Raw genomic sequence first — 19,253 nt, forward strand, 5'->3', positions numbered from 1 at the left:
TTCTGCCCCAACTCAAACTAACTTCTTACCCAACATTTTCCACTTGGGAAAGCCTGGAATGTGATTCGAGATGGGAATGAGAACACAGGCCAATTCCTGCTGACAATTACACCTGGTAGCCTTATTGACTTCAGGGAGAACAGATTTTTGCACAAGACTAGATTTTGGTCCTTTCTGTTTTTTCACACCTGGGATAGGCAGAATCTCATTCACTTTCCTCCCTTAACCTCTGAGCACTTTAAGGGGAAAAGATTAAGCAAGGTCTGCTTGGTTTACACAGGCAAATGAAACAGGAAGCTCTCCCTTCATTCTACACCAGCCTGAAACGAAAAATAGACCTGATGTAACAAGGGTGTCACTACAGCAGTCTTGGTTGGACTGTTCTTTTGAAAGATCCTTGGTTCTTGAATAGTTCTTTTAAGCTGCTGATTTTCAATGAAGTCTTTTTGTTCAGCGGGGCAGAGAACACAACAGGGAATAGCTCTGTTTTGCCAACTCCTAGTCATTTAAAAGCTGAAAGGGTTTAGATTAAGTTTGTTTAATGTTTGTACAGTGATTCTGAGGAGCTAACATGGTACAGAAGTGCTAAATATTATGACTGGGCAACCATCTAAAGATCTGAGTCACTTCTAGCTGTTACCTTTTTCTTACAGAAAGCTTAAAACAAACAAATGCAAACCGTAGGGGGCTTGTGCACACAGAACTCATGCTTAAAAAGCTTCATGTCAGAGCTGCTGATCACACATTCTAGAATAGACAATACTTAGTCCTGCCATAAGTACAGGGGACCGGACTAGATGACCTCTCGAGGTCCCTTCCAGTCCTATGATTCTATTCTATGATTCTAATTGTGGCAGAGCTTGGTGACTGAGTGGCCTGATGTGGTGAATCACTGGAGATTAACTACACAAATTGGGTATCATCCCACAAATAATATTTGGGTTCAATATGAAAACAGTAATTCATTGTCCTCAGCCAGTGCAACACTGGGAGGCAGCTTTCAGAGCAAGACCGCCTAAAATGCAATGCCACCCAGTGTCATTTTCCCACTACTATTTCCTCTACTTCACTGGATTTTACTCCTGAGTGGTTTTCTTTTACATAATAAAAGCTGGCTGCTTCTCAGAGTGAGATAGGGTGTGTGGTGGAGAGCGGCGGTTCTCAAACTTTTTTTTTCATGGACCACTTGAAAATTGTGGAGGGTCTCAGTGGACCACTTAATTATCTTTCCAAACATTGTTTGTACTGTTAGCTAGCTATTGTAAAGCATTTTGGATAAAAGCGCTATATATAAAAAAAAAAAAATTAAAAAAAGGTGTTCTACAAATAAAAGCACACAACTCATATTTTAATATCAGTCGTCTTACCTTTCTAATGCGATGGATGTGAGAAGGAGGAGGGGTCACTCCCCTGCCACAGCAGCCACAGAGCTGAGGCTGGGAAGGAGGGCTGTTTCTCCCCAGCGGCCGCAGCCCTGGAGCTGGGGAAAGTCACCTCTTTGGCCGCCGCAGCCCTGCATGTCCCAAATTCCCCCCACCCCCTCTTCTCACCCCACTGCCCCCTCCCACCTACCCCTTAATCCCCCCAAGGCCACCACCTCACCTTACATGTGCGTCTTCTGCAGGGTCCAGGCACCTAATTAGGTGGGTAGTCCTTCATTCTCTTGTGTGCCACAGCCCAGGCTCGTACCTTAGAGGGAACTATCCATGGACCACCTGAATGGAGCTCACGGACCACCGGTGGTCCACAGACCACAGTTTGAGAACCTTTGGTGTAGAGTCCATAGCATGGGGGAAACACCTACAGGGCTTGGCTTTGCACTGTGCCCCGTGAAGAGCTGAGGGTAGAAGCACAAGGTGGAACGAGGTGAGCAGGATGGGGAATGTTGCAGTGTTCATCCTCAGACAGATGAGCACTCCACCACCTAGGAGAAGGCGGCCTAAGAGAAGGAGACCGTAGCAGCCCTTGTGCTACCTCTCACTCTGAAGTATCTGAAGAATTGCGTGTCGCGAGAGTAGAATAAACATGTTAATTTTACATAAATAAATAATATGCAAATATGTATGTAGAGAAATGTTTGATGACTTCATCGGGTTTTTTTTACAATATGTCATTCATACTTAGGCCTTTCCCTCCCATTAGCCTTAGGCCCCTCATAACCTTAATCTGGCCCTGCCTGTGCCCTCCAACGGCTCTGCCCACAGTCCAAACCAGCAGTATCATCTACTATTTTAATCCTCTCTCCTGTCTCAACACCTCTTCTGCTGTAGGAACTGGGGATTTCCAGACGGCCGGGTAAGCCAGTTTTCCAGCTACTTAGTATCATTGGAGCTGGAGAACAGTGCTTAGATAACGCTAACATGGTCAAGAAGGAGAAGCAAAACTGTTTGATAGGCCGGGGACTAGCAGAACAGTTTCAACTATTGATGGACTAGCAGGTGGTGCTATCTGTTAGTACTGATGCATTGAACACAGCTATAGTCCATGGGGGAAGTTTGCAAAGTGGCCCATCCACTTTATGCCTGGCTAAAGAAACATTTCTACTTCCTACCTATCTAACTGCTTGCCAAGGACTTAGTATGGACGGAAAAATCAGTTCAGTTCTTGGCGTCCCATGGTTCTGATTCAGGGGGGAAACCCCTAACTGTGCGTGATTGTAACTCCTGGGGCATTTCAGTAACAGATGATTGAGACGTGGTTCAAAGAAAACAAAAGTTACCCGTTCAGAGTCCCTAGGCAAAGAAATCTTCATACATTACAGTTTCTGTTCAGAGAGCTCTGTATCTTTATTTGGATCTGTGTTTGTGTCACTGCAAAATTTGAATCTGAGTTCCGGTCTAAATTTCAGTCCCAATCCCAAAAGCACGCGTGTGTGCGCACGCACACACGTACATGCACATGCACACGCGCACACACACACATTCTCTCTCTCTCTCCAATATACAATGAAACCTATTCAAAAGTATATGTATAGTATTTTCAAGTACATAAAAGATTGTTACAAGGAGGAAGGATAAAAATTGTTGTTCTTAACCTCTGAGGACAGGACAAGAAGCAATGGGCTTAAATTGCAGCAAGGGTGGTTTAGGTTGAATATTAGGAAAAACTTCCTAACTGTCAGGGTGGTTAAGCACTGGAATAAATTGCTCAGGGAGGTGGTGGAATCTCCATCATTGGGGATATTTAAGAGCAGGTTAGACAAACACCTGTCAGGGATGGTCTAGATAATACTTAGTCCTGCCTTGAGTGCAGGGGACTGGACTAGATGACCTCTCAAGGTCTCTTCCAGTTCTGTGATTCTAAACAAGACACCATCCTTCCTGGAAACTATCTTGACCCTAAGAGAGTGACCCCTAGAATGTCTCAAGCATATTGTGTTCAGTTCTTCTTATCTTTTTATCAGAAGAGCCACCTCCGTCTAGCACCTGTTATTTGTCAATTCCTCAAGCCTCTCTCAAGGCAGATTTTACTGTTTATGGAAAATACACAAGATGTCATTAACAGACCAGAAGTCTGATTAAGCTATGACCCAAAGGCAGATTTCTTAGAAACAGACACCATTTCCTGAGTTACCTGATGCTCTTTTGGTTGTTTATGATAAGAAACAAAACCGTGGGAGGTCAGTTAACATTATAGATGATAGCCCGGACCAGTGGCTTATGGATGGAGAATTCATGTTGAGTTCTGGAAACACCATGAGTAGCCCTTGAAACAAAAATTAAGGGCCCAATCCTGCAGCTCTTCCATGAGTAATGTGAGTTGTCCCATGGTAGCCAATAGGTGCTGTAGAGGGAGGGATAGCTCAGTGGTTTGAGTATTGGCCTGCTAAACCTAGGGTTGTGAGTTCAATCCTTGAGGGGGCCACTTAGGGATCTGGGGCAAAATCAGTACTTGGTCCTGCTAGTGAAGGCAGGGGGCTGGACTTGATGACCTTTCAAGGTCCCTTCCAGTTCTAAGAGATAGGATATCTCCATTAATTTATTTAGCACCTTTAAAAATCAGGCCATTGCTTTAGGCTCCTAAATATGGATGTAATATGGAAAGGGAGGTGCTGACCTCGCTTGGTTAGGTTTAAAAGCCAGTCACTAGCGAACTTGAATGCAAACAGGTAGCAGGTAACAGTGGAGATCAGCATTTCTGTGGCAGTTTGGGTTGCCCCCCATTTGTTTTTTTCTAGGAATAGGGTCTAGGAAAGGAAGACGATGGCTACTGAGGCAGCACTAGAAGTGACCTGAGGAGGTGAGAAGACAAAGAAGATGGTCGGATACAGAAGCAGCAGGATGTACAGCATCCTTGAGTGGGTATCTGCGGGAAGCTACTTATGCATGAAATTCGCTTGACAGAGCTCATGGCAGAGAAGATCCAAGGCTTAGAGATGCCCCTGGAGCTGATGGAATTCAGACAAGGATTTGAAGGTATAATGCAGGAGAGGAGAGAGCAGGTGACACAGACAACTCGAGAATTGCGGACACCTGCTGAACAAAAGGACCCGGAGGGTGAAATGCCAGAAGAGGAGGGTGATCCATGGGAGAACATGACCATGAGAATAAGGCAGAGGAAAAGAACAGCTAGTGGTGGCCAAGTAACAGGTTTGCTGCACTGGGGTATGAGCAGGAGAAGGAGGCAGACAATGGGGTGGTGAGGAAGGAAAGAAGGGAAGCCAGTCCCTGCAGAAAAGAGTAAGAGATAATAGAGATTGCCAGGGACCAGAGCCTAAGGGAAAATGAGGATGAAGTATAGAGAACTGCAAGACAGGACATAATATAGATTCATACCAACACAAGGAAGAGACAGGTCTATGTTCATGGCAGATAAATTCAAACTGGAAGAGGTGCAGAGAAAAACGACTAGGATGATCAGGGGGATGGAGGGCTTATCTTATGAGAGCTTGGCTTGTTTGGCCTAGCAAAAAAGAAGGCGATATGATTACTGTGACTCAAGGATGCTCTTGATGCCAACTGGCACAGGGCACGGGCACAGGGATCCCGTGGGTTCACCAAAAGGGATAGTGTAGTTCTCTACTGAAAGCCTGTTTTGCACTGGTCATCCTAACCGTTGTGAGCTGTATGGACAGAGAATAAGTGAGGAATTGTGTATATATACTAAGAATATGTTTGCTAGGTCTGTAGGTAAAAGCAGGCCAGTGAAAGGTAGCGTGTCTTGAGACCGATTTCTCCAGACATGGGGCGGGAGACACTTACCTCCCTGGTGGATCACAGGGTATTGTGTGTCATACAATACAATCTATTAGCATGCTGAGTCAAATGCTGTTGAAGTGCTGGCAGAGACTTCAGAAGGAAATTAACAGGAAGAGGTAAGCAGTGGGGGTGGGAGGACCCTATTTGAAGGTGAACATCAAAGGTTTGTTCTGGTATATTTGGGGGAGCAGAAATACACCCTTGGCTCCTTCCATGAAGACAAGCTGCCATCTGGCTTGATTTTGTGAAAAGGGGATCTCGATCCATCTGGTTGAAAACACTGGGAAAAGGATTCGGGATAAGCTATCTTGCAGGAGACGGGGGAATGCCTTGGTTTAAGTTTAGGCTCTAGGAAGTATGGTATGATTTTGTTTTCTGTGTAATCATTTATGTCCAATATTCTTACTCACGATCACTTGAATCTCTGTTTTTAATAATAAACGTATTCTTGTTTTCTCTCTCTCTCTATATATATATACATATCTAAGTGTGGTGGGTTCAGTAAAGTGGGGCCCCTGATTTGACTTTTGCCAGCTTTGGGAATAGTGGATCTGAGAGTTCTGGGAGTCCTCAGTGGACCAGGGGTGCGTGCTGCAGAAGGCTGCTCGGAGGACTCAGGGGTCAGTGTGTGCTCATTGCTAACGCCCACAGAGGGAGCATGAGGCCAGTGGACACCTGGAAGGGAGTACTTGTGTTGCCAGAGGCTGGTGGTTTCAGGGAGCTGATTCACAGCAAGCACGGACCACTGCCTCATGCTAAGGGCAGGTGGTAGTGAGGTGCCTCAGAACCTGGGACCCCCAGGAAGGGACCCAATTACGCTCTTTAAATACGTCCAGGGGACGGGGAAAGGTAAACACCAGGGAGGGAGAAGAGCTATTTAAGCTAAAGGACAACGTTAGCATAAGAACAAATGGGGGTAAACAGGCCCTAAACCACTTCAGGCTGGGAATTAGAAGAGGGTTTCTACCCATCCAAGGAGGGAGGTCCTGGGACAGCCTCCCGTAGGAGCTGGGAAGCAAACAACTTAATTAGTTTTGAGAGAGAGTGTGATGGGGTTCCTTGTGAGGGTGGGGGGCAGGGCTGGGCAGCCCTTGGGGTCGCTTCTGATTTACATCTAAAAGCTCATGCACAGGGCTTCAGCCAGCCACCTGCAGGGGTCAGGAAGGGATTCCCTTCACTTCCCAATGTATCCCAGTTTTCTTTTTATCAATCTCCTTCCTTGGAAGCATACGGGATGGCCACGGGCGGAGAGGGGCCATTGGATGGAGAGGGCCAGGGCTGTGACATGACACTGAGCAGTCTCTCTCTCAGATGCTTGGCTGGCTGGTTCTCGCTCACATGCCCAGGGTCTAGCTGGTCGCCGTATGTCGGGTCGGGAAGGAATTTGCCCCCAACTCAGATTGGCAGTGACGGGGGGCAGGGTGGGGGTCAGCTTCCTCTGCAGCAGGTGGGTGAAGGTCACTAGTCAGGATTATCTGGGTATATCACACTTGATTATTTCCCTGCTCCTTCATGGGCCTCAGGCACTGGTGCACCTCCATCCCTCCTAGTCTCTGCCTGTGGCACATACTGGTCTAGTCTCCTCTGGGCTGTGATACTTTGGTCTCATTCTGGGTGCTGGGTTTCGTGGGCGGGTGTTGGTGGCCTGTGCTATAGGGGAGGTCATTGGGTGGTCCCGTCTGGCCTTAAACTCTGTCACAGGAATGGTCCTTTCTGCACAAGGCTTGGATTTGGGCTGATGGGTTTTATTCATCCTATTTACACACTACCTTAGGTTATTTCTCTCTCCAAGAAGCAGCAGCCAATAAATAAAGTGATCAAACCAGGAAGGATTCCTCCCCAAGGAGTCTGATCAACTGGGATTATATCCAGGGGATTCCAACAGGCCATCGGGAACAGCAGCTAATCTGGGCACAAATGAATGAGTCCAGCTGGGGACCATACCCCACAGGGTAGGTTCAGATCGAGGACTCACAATTCAACCTTCTCAGTCTGGAGGGGTTTGGATTCAAGTTATTTCTGGTCCATCTCTAGTTTTGCCAGTGGTGGGCTCCTTCCTCCAGCATCCTTAGCCATCAGTTTGGCTCCTACAGTCAGCGCTGTCACTGGGCCTTTTCCATAGGCTCCATAGTTCTAACGCTGCAGCGATTTCTTCGGTACCATGGGTGGCGGCTGGACAGTCACAGTGTCAAGGTTTTGCTCAGGCTGGAACAGATTGATGTCAGCAGATTAATGCACTAATAGAGCAACGCTGCTGGAAAGACTTTAAGCGCTTTTAAGATTTTAAGCATTCAGAAAAGGTGCAGCCTTTCTCAGTCCAAGTTCTCAAGGGGCTCAGAGCTTTTCTACTTTTAAAATCTTGCAGCCCAGTTCACCTTCACCCTTTTGTGAACCCCAAGTATGGTGCAGAGGCAATCAAATGTTTAGTATATGCCACGTGTCTCCCTTTGTGCATGATCCACAGAGCATATGACTCTACTAAAAGTGACTAGCTAGCGGTCTCTGCCCTTTAGGTCAAGCTGTAGTGGCTTATGCTTTCTGCAGTGGACGTGAGGTGTTCAAACCTCCAGGGTGATTGTCTGTGATACACACTTACATTCTGATTAGGAAAAAGTACTGTGGTCCCCCATGAGGAACCCTTTAGGTGGGAGGATGAGTTCCAAGGAAGCTGAATGGTCACCCTGAGTGCTAACTGGTTTTGAATCATGGAGGACCCTTATCCCGGGGGGGGGTGAGAGGGAGAAGTAGGAGGCGAATAAGCAGTTGTGCGTAAGGTTGGGAAAGTCCCAGGTTGGAAAAGCAGAAGCCACAACAGCCACAGAGCAAAGAAAGTGTATGGGGGTCATGTCTGACGAGGACCTTTTGTAGGTAGAAGAGGCATTTTTCATAATCTTCAGCGGTGCAGCAGGTGACCAGGATCGGTTCCGTCAGGCTTCCTGCCAAGAGAACAGTGAGGCATGTGGGAACGTTTTGGTGCAGGAATAGTCCACGCATCCTTCTTGGCCCATGTGTTATCAGCATACACTGGGAGAGGGCACAGGTATTCCAGCTGCGTCCCAGCAGGCAAAGAGTTAACCCCCCCCCACTCCTCCCCTCCCTACACCGGCTCAGATCTCTCACAGGTGTACAGGGTGGAGTAATGAGACAGGGCTGGAGCAGATGGGCCAATCAGGGAACACAGAAGACCATAAAAGCCTGATAGCCAGCAGTAAGGGGAGTGCTCTGGCCTGGGTTGGGTGTAGCCTGAGCAGAGGGGTGTGGAGGGGAAAGGAGGCTGATTTTATGTAGCTAGAGTCTCTTGTGGTAGAGAAAAGGCTGGGCTCAGATAATGGCTGGGAAGAGGCTCCTTCAGTGAGGCTGCTGGACACAGGCAGCGCCTGTAGCCCCATTAGCTAACCACGGCCTGTCCAGCCTAGTGTCCTCACCTGGGGCCACCTTACCACAGGCCTGGACTAAACAGTTACGGGAGGGACAGCTGATTCCATTGCAATGCAAAAATCCTCATGGCACAATCAATTCTCACCACCCTCACCACGATCATCAATCCCTGGCATACCGGTGATTTCAAATTCCAGCCGCCCCAGCACAGCAGATTTCTCCTTTGCCTGGATCCCAGCTAGGGGGAGTTTTCCCTTCAAAGAGAAAAGGAAAGAGAAAATGCCTGCAGTGTACAGGCACAGGGTAGCATCCCTCTAATAGTGCTCATGGTGTGCTATGTTATAGAAGCGGCTAGCATCCAGTAAGAGCGGCAGGATGTATGTGTCTATTTAGCAAATACAGATATTTAGGACCCAGCTCTGTCCCTGTGGTTCCTTCGTGTTATTTTTGTTGCTGCATCTGTTGCTCTGGATGCAATGTTCTTATAAATGCAGTTCCTTGGAAAGTAACTGCTCTGTTTCTGCAATGCTGTTGTAGCAGTGTCGGTCCCAGGATATTAGGGAGACAAGGTGGGTGAGAAATTGATCCAGTAAAAGATATTTGCTCACCAACCTTGTCATGCTCAGTTTCTGTTACTCAGCAGTACAGATGTCAGCCCATGTGGCGACTGCTTTGAAGTTTAGGAGCTGAGTTTTCAGAGCTAACCCCCAGGACCTTGAGCGTCCTGGGGGTTAGCTCTGAGCTAGGGCAGAAATGGAGATCAGAGACCATTTGATACACCACCCCACTGATTTTTAAGGACTCTAATAGAGCCTTACCAGGAATTGCCAGAGAAAAGGTGGGGGAAATGAGAAGGGGTATGAAGTCACCAAGTGCGTCTCCTCAGACTAGTGCAGGATTGCCCGGGTTAGTATTAACTATCCCAAGCATGGTGGTTTCCACAGCTGGGAGAAGATTCCACCGCTCTCATTGTTAGGACACGTTTCCTGATATTCAGTTCAAGTTTTCCTTAGCTCAGCTTCATCCCATATCTCCTCGTTATTCCTCCCTGGGCCACTCTAATCAACCCCTCTCCCTTCCAGCACCTGTAGGGTGGTTCTTGGATTCCCCCCTTAGCTCTCATTTAACCACGCGCTACAGGCTCGGTAACCTTCCTTCCCAAGTCAGTCCCCGCACCTGCTTCATTATTTACCTCATACGCAATGCAGGTTCTCTCTCTGTCGACGGAGAGGAAAACCAGATCCTCTGGAAACAGCACCAGCAGCCGCTCTTTAAAGTCCTGCAGAGAGAGGTACATAGCAAAGTCACTAACTTGTACTTAATAGGGCAGTCTTAGCTTGACAGCAGAATGTGTAGTGATGTAAAATGGGTGTGGCGAGAGATCCTAAATCACAGGGTCACTTTCAAGCATTCCGTCATTGTCATCACACACCCCACATGCAGGTATTTCCCCTTTGTTTGCTATAGCTACAATATAAAATATTGACAGGTCATCTGTCATGGAATGCTAGGCTGCATTATACTGTTCAGCCACTAGGTGGCATGATGTGCAAAATACAGGATTAAAGCTCGCCTTAGTCATACCTGGCAGAGCATTAAAGGATCTTATGATGAACACATCTGGGGTGTATAAGCAAGCTCTGTAGCCAGTCCATATCTGGGACAGAAATACATGACAACATCCTCTACAGTATATATGCGAGAGAATACACAAGGCTTACGAAACTGATCAGTTTAGAATCTGTGTTATTTCCTCCCTCACAGATAGTTGCATGTAAATGCAATGTGTCTGTGTGTTTGTACCTCACTCTACATCACAATACACAGGTATTTGATACCTTATGAGTAAGGTGATCAGATGTCCCTATTTTATAAGGACAGTCCCAATATTTGGGGCATTTTCTTCTATAGGTGTCTATTACCCCCCACCCCCGTCCCAATTTTTCACACTTGCTGTCTGGTCACCCTACTTATGAGGGATATTTTACATACTCACAAATCATCTGTGTCTGTCTCTTTGATACTGTGGGATCCTTTTTCACTAGACTATTTGGCTGATACTTGATTTCTTTTAGATTGCTTATGGAATAATAATGTCGCACAAGCCAAAAGTCATTGATGATTCATTTAGGGTTTCCCAGCCCATGAGAATTCTTGAGATTTAGAAAAGTTCTGCCATTTTAAATTGGGAAGAAACGTTGTAATCTCGAAATTTCTTGTGAACCAACAAACAGTGACAAAATTCCAGTTTGGGTTAATCAGACCATTTGGTTTTGACAATTTTGAAATGTTTTATTTTAATTTTGACATTTCCACCCTTCTCACTTTTGTTTGACTCTAAATTTACTAAAATTTTGAAATGAAAAGTCATCTAGCCTCAAAAAAAACCCAACACTTTTCATGTCAGAAATGTATGTTTCTCAGACAGTTTTGGTTTTGAGGCATCGGCATTTTATGGTGAAAAACTGATAGGGTTGAAAAATTCCTGACCAGCTGTAGTTCCCATATGCACTCATCTAGCTAGAACCCCAGGCTATCTCAGTCCAGTGACTCCATGTGAACCCAAGCTCCAGGTGCTTCCAGTCCTTCTAAGGTGATTCACATGTTTTAGAGCAATAGATGCTGTACGTTACCCCCATGCTGGCATAAGCCACCTGCACCATGGCCAGGTAGTGTATCCGTCCTAGGTGCTGGATGGGTTTCCCTTCCCACTTCAGAATGGTGGTGTAAAACAGATGCTTCATCAGCTTCCGTTTCTTCCACTGCTCATCACATGGAACCTTTTCCGAGACAGATCAGAATGCAATACCGAAGAGAATAAAAATAGAAGTGTGATGTTTGTTAGAGGTTTGAAGGTGTTAGATGAATGTTCCACTGATTATGGCATTAGCATAGGATTTAAGAGAGCTGGGCTCGAGTTCCTTCTCTGCCCCAGACTTCCTGTGTGACATTGGGCAAGTCACGTAGCCATTCTGTGCCTCAGTTTCCCATCTGTAAAATGGGGATATTAGCACTGCTTTGTCTCACGGGGATGTTGTGAGGCTAAAGATATTACAGAATGTGAAGTGCTTAGATACTACGGGAATGGGGTCCATATAAGTACCTTAGATAAATTTGCATCTGAAGCTAAACTTCCCCCAGGTTTGGGAGGGGACATTTCGTGTGATGTGAGGTTCTATTTTGGCCCAGTTATAGAAATGGGCGTGATCCAAATGAGAATTTTCCCCAAATTCAAAGCGGTTTGGGTCTGGAGTTCTTAATAAGGCCTGTCTCTAAATGGTATAAGAATAAGCCTGAACACCCTTTCCCCTTGTTGGAAGATTTGAGAAAAGCCTTTCTCACCAACCAACCACCGTGGCCTATTCTCTCCCCGTCCCTGAGATTTTACACACTTCAAGTTGTTCAGTCCCCTGTGCAGTCTGTAAGCCCTACAGCACAGCTACATTTTAGCACATAGGAGCAGCGGGGACAATCAAGCAGTGCCTTGGTCTTGCTGCACTGGAGTGGAGTGGGCCTTTCTCTGAAAGGGAGACTTAGTGACGGACAGGTTGGGTGAAGCAGCCATTGCTGGAAGGGGGATGAGCTGCTAAGGGTAAGGGAGTTATGCATTGGTTAGGTGGGCTTACCCCTTATCACACAATAAAGGCCTAATCTGTATCTAGTGGACCATTGATTAGCAATGCATTAGTAGATGTATAAGCAATGGAGATGTAGGTTTTGTAGGCTTGTGTGGGTGTTATAACATCTGTATAATCTTTTAGAGATGGAAAAGTGTGAACAAAGGTTCCTGGCAAAGAATAGTAAGATCTGAACACCCTGTTATTGTATTTTTGGGGGTGCTTAGGGAAAACAAGGAAAGTCCCTGTCATGTAACAGGATTGCTAGATACGTTATTGCTAAAAAGGGGAATAAGATCTAAGAACTCTGTGTGAGCGGTGGGTTTGTCGGCTTTCCTTGGGTTTGTGAGGTAACCCGTGGGCCTGTTTGAATTGGTCCTGAAACGTCCTTACACTAAGTAGGTGATTGGAAAAAGAGGACCCTTAATTGAACTTTCAGGTGGTCAGGCTCGAGAGAGGAGTGATGGACTAGGCTGGGTCTGGGCTTATCTGAACCTTTCCTAGTTAGAAACATGAAGACAGAATTTGAAGGGGAGAACTGGATGAAAAACCTTAAGAATATTCACTGCATTAAAATATGCCATCCCTCAGTAGCATCCAAATGCATGACTATTCTCAACTTCAGTGTACGTCTGTTCTCTGGTAGCACTTCATGACATTGCGTTGTGTCTTATGAGGCTCTGTATGGTACAGACCAGTAGACACTTCAGACCAAATCTTCCTTTTTGGGACAGTAACTAACAGGAAGGTTGAATGTCTGGCCTGACTAACTATGTCCCTATGGTCTGTCAATCACAGCCCCATTCTGTGCCTCAGAAAACCAGTCGTTCGGCTGAATGTGTCTCAGCCAGTTAGAAAAACTAAATGCCAGTGGTATGAAAGTTCACAGTGTTTTTAGCAGACTTGCTCTCTACAGCCTATGATGGATCTGTGGCGTCCTCAGGGTGTACACTGGCTTGGAGGAAGGGGTCACATCTCCATCTAGAGTCTGCCTCCAGCCACTAGAACAGGTTGTTAATTGTCAGTTCAGGTAGCACAGGGTTGTGCTTGGGGTGGCTGGGCTCACTGCAGCTGATGGGCCTGGTGTCCATCGCTCTGGTATTTTGTTTCTGGCCTTGGTGCATCATACCCCCAAATGGGAACACACAGAGGACTTCACTCTCTCCGCACTCTGGAGCCACTAATGTTTCCTGCCCCCATCCCATTCACTCCGCATCTACTCCGGGCTTTACCCACCACCAGCAGCAGGGCAGGCTTACCAGGAAAGGAACGATATTGCTGGGGTGGGCTGGACAGTGAGCATTTGCCATCTTGATGTGCTGCTGGATGCTGAGAACCCAGATGTGGAATTCAGCTGGACTCGGGCATGAGATGATCCTGGATTCTATCATGGGCCCTATGGAAGGAAACACACAGCTCTAGCATTCCAGGAAGAAGACAGAACTGCCTCTGGGTCTGATGGGTGAATTTCTCCCACCGCCCCAAGACTTCACAAGCTGGAAGCCTGCCTTGCAGGCATCTCCTTTGGGACCAGTTCTAGTCCTGATGCTGAGACAAGCTCATCCACGTCTTGTGGTCCGTGATGGTGGGTTCTGGGCTCGTCCCCATCAGAACTAGACAGTTGTCCTGCTCTGCTTGAAAAGACACTGGCCTCTAAGAGGTGGGCTCAGCACTTTGAGGGAGCAGATTCAGGAGGATCTATCATTTAGGGTGACTTTTGCACGAAGGGTCACAGTTAACAATGAAGCTTTGCTGGCTTGAGAATCAGTGGCTGCCGCATTTACATGTGAAGATTGGGAATCCCAATGCCCCTAGCCCTGCCTGGGCCTTCTCCCTGTTGCATGCGCTTGGCACATGGACACCCCTGTTCATGGGAAGAGGGATGAGGAGGTGCCTGGAATGAACACAGAGGGACAAGTGGCCCTCTTTCCCCTGTCATCACAAGAGGATCTTCTACCTGTTTAAGCCTTTCACAGGCGTCTAGAAAGAAGGCTTACCCATCATTTCAAACACGCAGCCGGTGTCACTCGGCACATCCCTCACACTCATCCCCGCCAGTGGAAGCAGGCCCTGCAGCAGTGGGAAATTACTGTTAGAAAGCAATCATTGTGATGCCCTCCTCTCCGCGCTCTTTCAGTCACGCCCTCTCCCATAACGCCAGGCTCTACTTCCCCCACATCCAGTGTTTCCCTGCCTCCTGAAAGCTGGTCCCCTACTTCTGGAAAATGAAATGCCACTTGGGCCCAGCTCTTTCAAGAGAGGCAGCATCACCTAGTTGCTAGAGCACTGGACTGGAACTCAGGAGACATGGGTTTGATTTCTGGCTCTGCCGATGACCTTGTGCAAGTAATTGCCCTGCTCTGTGCCTCAGTTTCCCCATCTGTAAAATGGAGATAATGATACTGACATCCTTTGTAAAGCATCTATGGATGAAATCTAGTGCTGCTTTGAGCTCTAGGGATGGCAAGTGATTGGAGGAGTGTGTATTGCTATTATTCAACCCTGCCATGTGGTGTTAAAGTGCTCCCCATGCTAATTCATACACCTACTGTGCCCCTCCCCCCCATCACCCTGCCAGGTTGGCATACCCCAAGCTTTGGCCAACATGCCTTACTCTTTGATTTGGCTCCTGTAGCTCATAATTCTATACATCTGTGATGTCTTTCTCTCCCTTCTGTTGTCTGTTCCCTCCTCATCACGCCCCGATGATGGTCAGGCCGGGACTCCCTCTGGTTTCCTCTGCTTTGGAGTCCCACGGATTGGGACGCTCCTTTTGTAGCTAGAGAGTTTTCTAGTTGAGCCCCTGTTCTGATATTTAGTTACTGTATTTGTGCCGCAGACATACAGCAAAGGGATAGCTTGGGGCCTTGATGGATGAAGCCCAGTGCTCCAGTGAACAGGGGCTCTACATGGTACAAAGGGAACCCTGTGTTTTACCTGGTAGACAAACGCCTTCTTCGTGTGATCCACTGATAGAATCAACAGCTGGAAGGGGAACAGCACAATGTACCGTTCGGACATCTCCTGTGGAAATAAGGTTTTATTATCATCATCGTCCTAAAATGTTAAGACATATTTAAAATAAAATATGATCGAGATTAAATTTCCCCAAGCTCCTTGCCTTACCCATTCTTCATCACTGCCGTATTTCATACATTTATACGTGCTCCTGGTTCCAACAGGGCAGGTTGTTTAAGGGCCATAGAAGAGAGCTATGAGCTGTGCTGTGTAATGTAGCAGATGGCCCGGGGTGAGCCAAAATTCAAGCAAATCGCTACTCTGAATACATGGCCATTCTATAGCACCTTTCCTCTGAGGATCTCAAACACGAATCAACTAACCACAACGCTGCTGCGAGACAAGGAGTTTAGATATTATTTATCCCCATATTAGCTGCCTCTGTTTGCCTTAACTTCCCTGAGAGCTCCTGTGTAGACATGACCTGAGACATCAGGCTGAAGTTTTTCTCAGCTGGAATTCATTCAGTTGTGATCCCATGCAGATCTTACAGAGAGACAATTTATTTGTCATGTTATTGGCAACAGTAACAAGGGGGAAGCCCTAGGGTTGGTCTGGAAATGTTTTTTTTCCCCTGAAACAATGAAATCCAAAGACTTTTTTTTCTTTTTTGGTGCCAGAAAACTAGTTTTTAAAAAAAAAAAAGTTTTTTTTTTCTTTTCTTTTTTTGCTTTTTGATTAAAACATCTCAGAATTCTTTGGACATGCATATTTCCATTTAAACAAACGAAATGTCATCAACACAACATTTTGAATGAAAAACGTCAACCAGTTCTAAGAAGCTCGTGTGAGACCTGTCCACCTTTAGCTGACTTCGGTGAAAAAAGCTGAATTTTTATCTTTCACCATCAATCCCAAATTCCCTCCTAGCAAAGTATGGCTCCAATTCTGCACTGGGATTTATAGATTCCAAGGCCAGAAGGGACTGTGGTGATCATGTAGTCTGACCTCCTGTATGATACAGGACAGAGAATGTCCCCAAAATAAGTCCCAGAGTGTATCTTTTAGAAAAACATCCAATCTTGATTTAAAAATGGTCAGTGATGGAGAATCTACCATGCCCATTGGTAAATTATTCCAGTGGTTAATAACCCTCACTGTTAAAAATGTACCTTGTTTCCCGTTGGAATTTGTCTAGCTTCAACTTCCAGACATTGGATTGTGTTATATCTTTGTCTGCTAGATTGAAGAGCTCATGATTAAATATTTGTTCCCCATGTAGGTACTTATAGATTGTAATCATATCACCCCTTAACCTTCTCAATAGATTGAGTTCTTTGAGTTTGTCACTATAAGGCAGGTGTTTTCTATTCCTTTACTCATTCTCGTCCTCTTCTCTGAATCCTCTCCTATTTATCATCATCCTTCTTGAATTGTAGTCACCAGAACGGGACACAAGATTCCAGCAGCAGTTGCACCAGTGCCAAATATAGAGGTGAAATAACCTCTTTTCTCTTACTTGAGATTCCCCTGTTTAGACATCCCAGGATCCCATTAACTCTTTTGGCCACAGCATTGCATTGGAAGCTCATGTTCGGCTGATTATCCACCATGACACCTACATCTTTTTCAGAGTCACTGCTTCTCAGGATAGAGTCCCCCATTCTCAGATTCTTTGTTTCCAGACATATACATTTATATTTAGCAATATTAAAATGCATATTCTTTGCTGGCCCCACTTTACCACACGATCTGGATCACTCTAAATCAGTGACCTGACCTCTTCATTTTTTACCACTTCCCCAATTTTTGTGTCATCTGCAAACGTTATCAGTGATAATTGTATGTTTTGTTCCAGGTCATGGATAAAAAATGATAAATAGTGTAGGACCAAGAACCTAGCCCTGCGGGTCCCCACTGAAAACAGACCTGCTCAATGACAAATCCCCATTTATAATTACATTTTCAGATCTATCAGTTAGCCAGTTTTTAATCCATGTAATGGGTGCCATGTTAATTTTATATGGTTCTAGTTTTTTAATCACAAGGTCATGCAGTACCAGGTCACATGCCTTACAGAAGTCTAAGTATATTACATCAGCACTACTACTTTCATCCACCAAACTTGTAAGCTCATCAAAAAATAAAAGATATCAAGTTAATTTGACAGGATCTGTTTTCCACAATAGCATGATAGCAGATCCTGTTGTGGGCCTGAGGCCCAAATTACCCCAGTCATTCTGCTCCTACCATTTAAAAATACATTGCTTTCCCCCCATGCATTTGGGAAATCCCTTGCTAAAGAGACAGACGGTGCAAACAGAATGAGGATGGTTACCTGCATGTGACAGCTGCGCATAAGAACCAGTGAGGACCATACTATTTCCCCAAGGGAGTGGATGCTCCTCCCTTCCCAGCCAGTGATGGGCTGTGTGACTAGGAAGTTCCTTAGTTCCTCCCGTGTTCTCCCCCACAGCACTTCTGCCTGGAAGCAAAAACAACGTCTCTTTATTAGCTGGTGGGAAGTGTCCTGAAAAACATATGGAAACTGGAGGTGGACCCAATGGAATCTAGGTGCAAACTCCTAGACATTGCTCTGGTGTTTGGATGTAAGGCTCAGAGAGGAAGGGATGGTCTTGGCTTGAACTGAGACTCAGGAGACCTGGACTTAGCTCCCAGCTCCTGCCATTAATCTACTGTGAGATGTCTCTGTGTACAATGGGGCGAAGAGCATTGTGAGGTGCTTCTGGGGACAACACCCAGCATCTGAGCCTGTTTGTGGCCCCTAGGAGCTAGCCTGACACAAATCATAATGTCATTAGACTCACCTGTGGGTTCAGCTCGCTGATCCTCCCTTGAAAATCTTCCTCTTCAGCTAGCCTCAGGTTCTGTGAGAAACAGTGTGTGGATTTGTATGACTGTGTAAAACTGGAGGGGAAAAGACCTCCCCGCACCCTGCGATAATGAGAACCATTCATCATTGTTTGGGGCTCAGGGCCTATCCATGTAATGGTGTCAGGTGCCTTACTGGAGTGGAAAAGCCTAGGCAGTGATGATGACATCATGCCCCATTGAAATAAACAGACCCGGACTCTCCTACCTGACTCTACACGTGATTCTTGGCTTGTGAGGTTCTGCTTATACTCACACCTCCTGTCTCAGTCGCGGTCACGGGATCCTTGAGATGGAGGGAGCCTTCACTCTGCGCTTCTGAAATGGACCATTTTCTGTCATGGGAGAGGAAGGGACAGGAAACGGAAGATGAATAGGAGAAGTTCCTTTATTCACTTGTCCTATGGGGTTTATCTAGGTTGTGACATGGACAGGAAAGTTAATGTCATGTTCAGGCAGGAGACTAAATTCTGACATGGCCGTTTCAGCTGTTAACTGCTTGATTGCTAGGAATATTCCAGTGGGCTCTAGATCAGAGGTTCTCACACTGGGGGTCCCTCAGGGGCTTGTGAGGTTATTACAGGGGGGGTCGTGAGCTGTCAGGCTCCACCCCAAACCCCGCTTTTCCTCCAGCATTTATAATGGTGTTAAATATATGAAAATGTGTTTTTAATTTATAAGGGGGGAGGTCTCATTCAGATGCTTGCTATGTGAAAGGGGTCACCAGTACAAAAGCTTGTACCACTGCTCTAGATGGAAGGTAACCTCTGTGTATCCAGCAAGGCCATCAAGCTCTTCCAAACATCCAGATTCAAAGACACGCTGCCTACCTGCTACCACCTATTTCCAGCAGCTCCATCTCATCCTGGCATGTCCCCGCCGATGCAGCTCGCCGGGCACTCATGCTGCAGCACCCCATCTCTTCTCACCAACTCCCCCAGGCAAGACACCTGCCCTCAGCCGCTTCAGCCCCCGGGGTCGAGTCCGAAATCGCAGGCTGACGTGCCAATGTTGTCTCTAACAAATGGTCCGTAAGCATGAGGCAAAAGCACAGATGGCGGGAGGAGAATGTGCCGTGCCCGTCTGCTTACTTGCTCATTAAGAACATGCTTGGGTTAGAGGCAGGAAGATCTGAGATGTAAAAGTGTTTCCTGTTGGTCTGAAAACCTTTCCTCTACCATCCCCCAGTGTCACAGCTTCCGGCTAAGGA

General features: G+C 46.4%; 1 protein-coding gene across 1 annotated transcript; it reads right to left on the bottom strand.

Annotated features, from left to right (window-relative positions):
• Positions 1-3,918: 3,918 nt before the first annotated feature.
• LOC117868112 (pleckstrin homology domain-containing family N member 1-like) lies at positions 3,919-19,143 on the bottom strand. The gene is made up of 12 exons (XM_034753722.1): positions 18,874-19,143; positions 18,300-18,378; positions 17,980-18,039; positions 17,490-17,636; positions 15,131-15,217; positions 14,191-14,263; positions 13,453-13,589; positions 11,210-11,356; positions 9,769-9,855; positions 8,755-8,830; positions 8,058-8,134; positions 3,919-7,403 (listed from the first exon to the last, which is right to left on the bottom strand). The coding sequence occupies exons 1-12, from the start codon at positions 18,960-18,962 to the stop codon at positions 7,332-7,334; spliced, it is 1,131 nt and encodes a 376-aa protein (XP_034609613.1). The 5' UTR covers positions 18,963-19,143; the 3' UTR covers positions 3,919-7,331.
• Between the last annotated feature and the right edge of the window lie 110 nt (positions 19,144-19,253).

Source organism: Trachemys scripta, chromosome 19 (assembly GCF_013100865.1).
Source record: "Trachemys scripta elegans isolate TJP31775 chromosome 19, CAS_Tse_1.0, whole genome shotgun sequence".
In the NCBI taxonomy this organism is placed as follows: Eukaryota; Metazoa; Chordata; order Testudines; family Emydidae; genus Trachemys; species Trachemys scripta.